The sequence below is a fragment of the Sphaeroforma arctica genome, assembly GCF_001186125.1.
Source record: "Sphaeroforma arctica JP610 unplaced genomic scaffold supercont1.50, whole genome shotgun sequence".
Taxonomy (NCBI): domain Eukaryota; class Ichthyosporea; order Ichthyophonida; genus Sphaeroforma; species Sphaeroforma arctica.
Window position 1 is genome coordinate 110,061 of NW_014040508.1, and position 6,862 is coordinate 116,922.

The 6,862-nt window shown below is 37.5% G+C and overlaps 2 protein-coding genes across 2 annotated transcripts in view; both read left to right on the plus strand.

The window, feature by feature from the left end:
* The first annotated feature begins 538 nt into the window (after positions 1-538).
* On the plus strand, positions 539-1,483 carry SARC_01290 (hypothetical protein). The gene has a single exon (XM_014304994.1). It carries the CDS (start codon positions 627-629, stop codon positions 960-962), a length of 336 nt encoding a protein of 111 aa, XP_014160469.1. The 5' UTR covers positions 539-626; the 3' UTR covers positions 963-1,483.
* Positions 1,484-6,062: 4,579 nt separating this feature from the next.
* The window catches only part of SARC_01291 (hypothetical protein), a 5,437-nt gene continuing 4,637 nt past the window's right edge, over positions 6,063-6,862 (plus strand). The window contains exon 1 of the mRNA XM_014304995.1: positions 6,063-6,426. Within this exon, the coding sequence (XP_014160470.1) occupies positions 6,186-6,426 (241 nt within the window). The 5' untranslated portion in view covers positions 6,063-6,185. The remainder of the gene's footprint in view (positions 6,427-6,862) is intronic.

Below are 6,862 nucleotides of genomic sequence, written 5' to 3' on the forward strand. Positions count from 1 at the left end.
CGGAACCTTTCCTAGTTCCTACAATGCAACCTGCATATTTAATATATAGACGGTTATTATTATAAATAGACACTCACCGTCCATTGCGTCCCGTCGTCCACCAATGACGAAATTTTAATTTGCGACAAGCTTAAAAACTCGTCAGCTAGATGTTAAATTATTCGATTCGCAGTTGGAATTGACCCAATGCGGATGAGCGGGATATTTATATTCAATCAGAATTAAACCGCCTCCGAACCTAAAGGAGTAGGCCCAGGCCCCAGGGCCAACCTCACAGGTGAGTCCAGGGCTCCACGGCGAGCTCCAGACCCCGTGCGTTCTCTGAGAGAAATTGCGACTCTCGCGAGAGTCTGAGACTCGAGTCGTGTGGTTATGTTTTAGTTTTTTTGTTTATTGTACAATTTATTTTCAGGTTCCCCTGCCCTTTCCCTAAAATACTACTCTAGTTGTGCATGTATCAAGTTTTCTCTGCGAGCATGTCTTATCACATATTGAGAATCACAGCCACAAGCATATATTTATTTATATATATGAAGAAGCGTTCAATTGGGGTCATTTCCAATACTAACCGATAGGCAGATATCTCCGAAGACGCGAGAATTGCATGTACATATCTATCGAACATCATGCCGGCCGGAATTCTCGATAATATCAACAACAGTCCACCTAAAAGGAAATTAAATCCAAGCAGCTCGGACTGCAGTTTCGATAGAGACTTCATATTCTCGCCGTTCCCAGTCGAGCCAAAGCGGATCACCAGCCCAGGAGGACCTGAAAGCCCAGCCAGGACCAGTCCAGTCAAACCCAGCCCAAGCCCTCATCTCACAACCGTATCTCGCTCATCGTCGTGTGAATCGCTCACTTACGATTCATTTGACGACCAGTACAGACAGTCTGTACTGAATCAGTCCTCTCGAGAGCTCTCCAGGAAAACAAGCCGGAAGAAACTGAGACGTTTGTGAGTATGGCATATGCAGGCCTTATTATCACCTCAGGAAAGGAACTGACATCAATGCTGTCGATATGGAATTTAAATTATTCTCATCAAATTGCGTGGTGACGCCGGAAGAGAAGAGAGTCTTGCTAAGTTATCCGGATCCAGACCTTTCAATTATGTTCGGATGCTTCTGAGACAAGCCGATTGCGTCTGAGATGAGAATTTGACCAAGACACAGCTCGGAGAGTGCAGAGCGACATATCCTTCTACTCGCTCCCGTGGAACTATGATATATATAATAATGTATATCAATACGTGCTGTACATGCCTAAGCTGTGTCGACCGAGCCACTATAACAATATAGGAAGGAACGTTGGGGCTCAAAGCGCTACAAGATCGACAACGCTAGTGATAATTGATTGCACAGCTGGCGAAGAATCCAACAATAGATACCGGGCATTCAAACAAGGGATGCCGAGCGTATACAAAATTACTTCAAAGGTTATTTCACCGAGCATATTCCGAGTTAAACTAAACGAAAGCAAGTGTTTTTAAATTAACAATAAAAATTGAATTGTATTCTAACCGATGTGCAGACAAGTACACATTTCAATTTCGTTGTGCAACAGTACAAGTACACATATTCATAGCCGGGCCCTAGATTATGTCGAATTGATACAAATAAAGCCTCTACTGAAACATGTGAGCTGCTGTCGGAAAAAAGAAAAGGTTATTCCACGGCATCACAAATACAATATTTCAGCTAATAGTTTGTCTTGTAAACAATATTTCATGTATCTTCCGTACATATGTAGGAATAAATAAATAGATGGTAACTTTAATAAGCAATTGAAAAATATGACCTGCTGCAGTAAGCAAGGAAAGTTATTACGCGACATCAGGAATGCCCCGTTTAAAGTAAAAGGTTGTGTTGAAAACGGCTCATGCATCTTCCGTCTATACAAATTTATTTGTATATATAAGAGTTTTATACATAAATATAAACATACATACATATGCATGTCCTTGCGTCTGAGTGGGACGCCTCGTATCTCTTCCCATAAAAGTCTATAAAAAAATACGCACAACAAAAGCATAGAGGTTCCTGGTTGCCACAAGCCTTATTCTTACCTAGAAGATAAGGTCTAGGGTATATATATATATAAGTGTTATAGTATATATATTCATATACCTGCGTGTGAGTGGGATGCCTCATATCTCCAACCATAAATGTCTATAAAAATGCACACACAACAAAAGCCTGGAGGATCCTGGTTGTCACAAGCCTTAGGCTTACCTATAATACAAAACCGAGGATATATGTATATATATACATATGTATATATATAAGATGTATACTTACAATAATATCAGTACACAAACATATACATATGTAGGTGTATACATACATCTACATGCATGTATATAGTATATATAAAACCATATATACAACTACTGACACACAAATCGAACAGGATATTGTATAAGCAAACACAGGTACGTTGTCAACTACTAGACCTTACTGTGCACTCACAAATACTATCATGCATGCTCGTATAGATACGTTAAATATATATATTCATATAAAAACGAATATATATATACACATAAAATACATACAAGGGATGCATGCTCGTATATATCCATTATATATATAAATATAAACAAGGGCACTTACAGTTGCTTCAAAAAACAAGTTGTTACGAAACATAGATAAAAAAAAGAATGTTCCTAATCTAGAGTGAATGTGTAGATATGAGACTTTCCTGAACATGCATATACAGCATAGGAAAATTTAGAGACCTAAGCAAGTAATTACTAATTCGTGGCTGAATCAAACACCCAAAAAACTAGGCCAAACACAAAAAAGACAGATTAATTCGGCCGCCTTGGCAGAAAGTATATGTAAAACTGGGACCACTAATTTGCCAATCTATTAAATATTGTTGTCATGATATAAAACAACGACACTATACAAAACCGGGTGAACAGGCAAGTGAAAACACAACCAACATACAACGGGAACAAAGAATATTAGTACTCATATGCATCAATATTGTATTAATAGAAAACATGCGAACTAAAGGTAAACCGATCAACATGAAAACAAACATTGTACTCTACCATAAAAGGACTCTCATGGACATGAATTTATATACTGATACATATCTATCTACATTTGGTACTATGTCCACGTATATTCAAGCACAACCATATCGTATCGTACGTGTATAAGCCTACTTCTCTACATACAAGAGCACAACAGCCCAATGCTCCTGTGCAATCAAAGTACATTGATACCCAGAAACGGTACTCACATATATGACGAACACACGCATGTATGCAATACAATACAAAACTGAATGTTAATGTATATCGATGTAGACTAATCATCAGATCCTGGTCAAATATATAGTAGATAAAACTAATATGCAACAAACGGAAAAATACAAGATAAATATTGAAGTTATTTGACTGTCTGCATGCGCATCCATTGCCTGCACAAATGATCCCATCAACACCCAATGATCTTTCCTACGCGCCCGTTTGCACGAAATATTAAACCAGATCAACACATACCAATGCATAGACAAACTCAAGTCTTGAATATCGTTCAAAAGTAAACTTCTTTCAACAAAACATAATTATCACAACCAATTTGTGCACAGCACGCAATACACAATTAATAAAATGGACAATATATACACATACTCGTGCCATACATAGTTGACAATATAGGTGTCATAAACCCCACTAGACTATACGCAATTGATACACAAACATTAACTGGAAAACCCACACCACACTTCATGCAATTTATACACAAAATCGGTCAATATGTAGTAAAATAGACTAACAATAGACATAGAACTCAGATACTATGGCCTAGAGGGGGATCTAATACACAGAACCACCTCAAGCTGTACCAATCCTTGCGCTCAGTCAATATAAGATTGAGAGTGGACCTAATACATAGACCACATCATCTGCAATGATCTATTCACTTGATCAATATATAGCTTACAATTTGGGATCAGTACACGGTATCAATTTCTGTACCGACTCAGGCAATGCTATACTTGCACAAGCAGCCGACTATACCCGTATCGAGACAATCAAACACTAATAAATTATAACCTTATGGCACTTCGAGTACATATACATTGACCTGCGCAGCACCAATGTAAATAAGACACCCCCTACAAATACATGGAAACACGTGGTCTAACATATCTTGATTAATATATATATATATGCGTGTCCATCAGTGCTAATTCAACGAAATCTTAGAAAAACAACAGAAAGCTTTGTGTCGAAATCACCAATAAAATAAATGGGGTAAAATATGCCGGTTATATTGATAAAAATGAATTATCAATCCCAATACCACAGTAAAGAGTCAGATAGAAGTTAAAACATATACAGATATTACAATATATAATATACAAATATGTACCGTATATAGAAATCTGAAACTCTCACCTATCAGGTGGGGTTACTTTAGCTCACATACCTTGAAAAGCCTACCCGGTTATATGCAGTGTACATCAGGGTATAGCACCATCTCAAACAGTACTAATATACCCAGCAAAAGTCTTACACTTCTTCGCACCTTTATCCAAGCGCCAGCTCTCATTCTGCTCTAACTATTCTGAGTTCTATTGAATGCAACGTTCTGTAGTCTATAGAATACCATCTGAACCACACCTAAAGCGAGATATTTAGATTTAAACTCGAAAGTCCACTAAGCAAAGAGAAATCTGAAAGACTTTGAAAGCCCACAGTTCCGGTGTGCTATTTTAAAATAAAACGGGATTATGCCGATGTTAACTGTTCGGTGATATCAACACCCCCCTCACAACTGTGTGTGGATAAACACACTCGGACTTAATGAAAGAAACAAGGGAACAAGGGATGTGAATGCCCTAGAGTATAAATTCTCCTACTCACCAAGTTCCCATCCCCCCCTTAGAATAGAGTCAGAGCCTGCTTCACCGATGTTTGCATATCACGTGGCCAATGTTGTATACCTACGACGATGTATAACGCCCTACTAAAGGTCGAGATAAGGAGAACACAAGGACTCACATGCCAAGCACTGCTTTACCACTTGCCAATTTCTCATTGAACATACTATTGAAAGTCTGCTACTGTTTCTTATTAACGTTCACTTGACGTTCATCGCATGATACTTCGTGCTTGGATGTATATCTGGCCTCATGTGAAATATCTCTGAACCTCCTAAAATCTAGTTTGTGCGAGCTCACTGAAAAATGTCTGACTCGATGGCTTCGCACTTCGCTGGACCTCCTAATTGTGCAATTCTATCTCAGTCAAGATATAATTGGGAGTATACTAATCTTTTCTTCCAACGCGATTGTATTACTTGGACTAACTTCCATGTGAAATGGTGATCTTTCCGAGACCATTTTAATACAATCGATAAGGCATACGTGCTGGCGCCAAAACAGTTCTTCTATACTTCCCAACATCAGCTTCGACAGGAAGACTGGGCCAACTCAAAGAATGTGAACACTTCATTACATATGTCTTTTTAATAGGGACATATCGTGAACACATTACGTATACGACAATATCGTTATAAATATAATATCATGTAATATAAATACGCCGATTATATATAAAAATATCAACCGGTTGCATTTCGCGCGATCTGAAACTGTATGGCAACATAAATGAGATAAAAATAAAATTTGTACCACAGCCGGCTCAAACGCAAAAAATCTACACAACCAAGGTCAAGCCGCCGGCCGGTTCTTGCAACTGTTTAATCTATATATAGAATAATGGGTAGGTGGATAAGCGCATTAATTCGGAAACTTTTAGTGCGTGCTTTAGTGTTTATTTGAAAAATAATGGGTTGGAGACATGAGTCAAGTTGAGAGTTTGAGAGTTTGAGAGTGAGAGATGAAATTCGGCGGCCATTGATGGTATTGGGTATTGTATGTTTTTTTTTGCTAAAACAAACTCGGGTTGTTTTTTATTCCAAAAAACAAACTCGTGTACCTTAAGTATCGAAACATGTGGGGTTGATGGGGGCGTTGCGCGATGGGTTAAAAAATATTTTCCTTTCGAACACCAAGTCAGCATTCGAGTGGATAATGCTGCTCTGAACTTCGACGTATTGTAAATAGTTGTCAGCCGTATTATTAAACTTCCTCCCCTAGCCTATACATATCTTGCGTAGTAGGCTGCATCACCCTTACTATAGTACACAATTTCCAAGATGGTAAAAGAAACGTGTCGCTTCTATGAGAAGCGCTTCCCTGACAAAGATGAAGTTGTTATGGTAAATGTCCGCTCCATTGCAGAGATGGGTGCTTATGTTTCATTGTTAGAGTATGATGGCATCGAAGGCATGATCTTGCTCAGTGAGTTGTCAAGAAGACGTATCCGTTCTATTGCACGTTTAATCCGTGTGGGTAGGAATGAGGCTGTCATGGTGCTGCGTGTAGACGAAGATAAGGGTAAGTTATCGTAAAAACGACTGAAAACGTTGTTCACGTTTGTCTGTACATATACATATGTACTTGACCAATACATTTGGATATGTCAAATGGTTTATCATTGCAAGTATTTTAAAAATATGTACTCCAGTGATTTACATATACATTATATATATTTATATATATATATATATATATATATATATGTGTGTGTGTGTGTATGCGTTTGTGCGTGTACGTATATGAATACACACACGTACACACACACACACACACACACATGAATATAAAGATATATATTTTTATATGCATACATATATAATATATATATACACACACACACACATATATATATACATGTATATATAAATATATATATATACTTGTGTATATATATGTATATATACATATATATATATATATATATATATATATATATATATATATATATATATAT

Excerpts from the sequence above, each read along its gene's own strand:
- SARC_01290 (XM_014304994.1), top strand. The coding sequence starts at position 627 with ATGCCGGCCGGAATTCTCGATAATATCAACAACAGTCCACCTAAAAGG.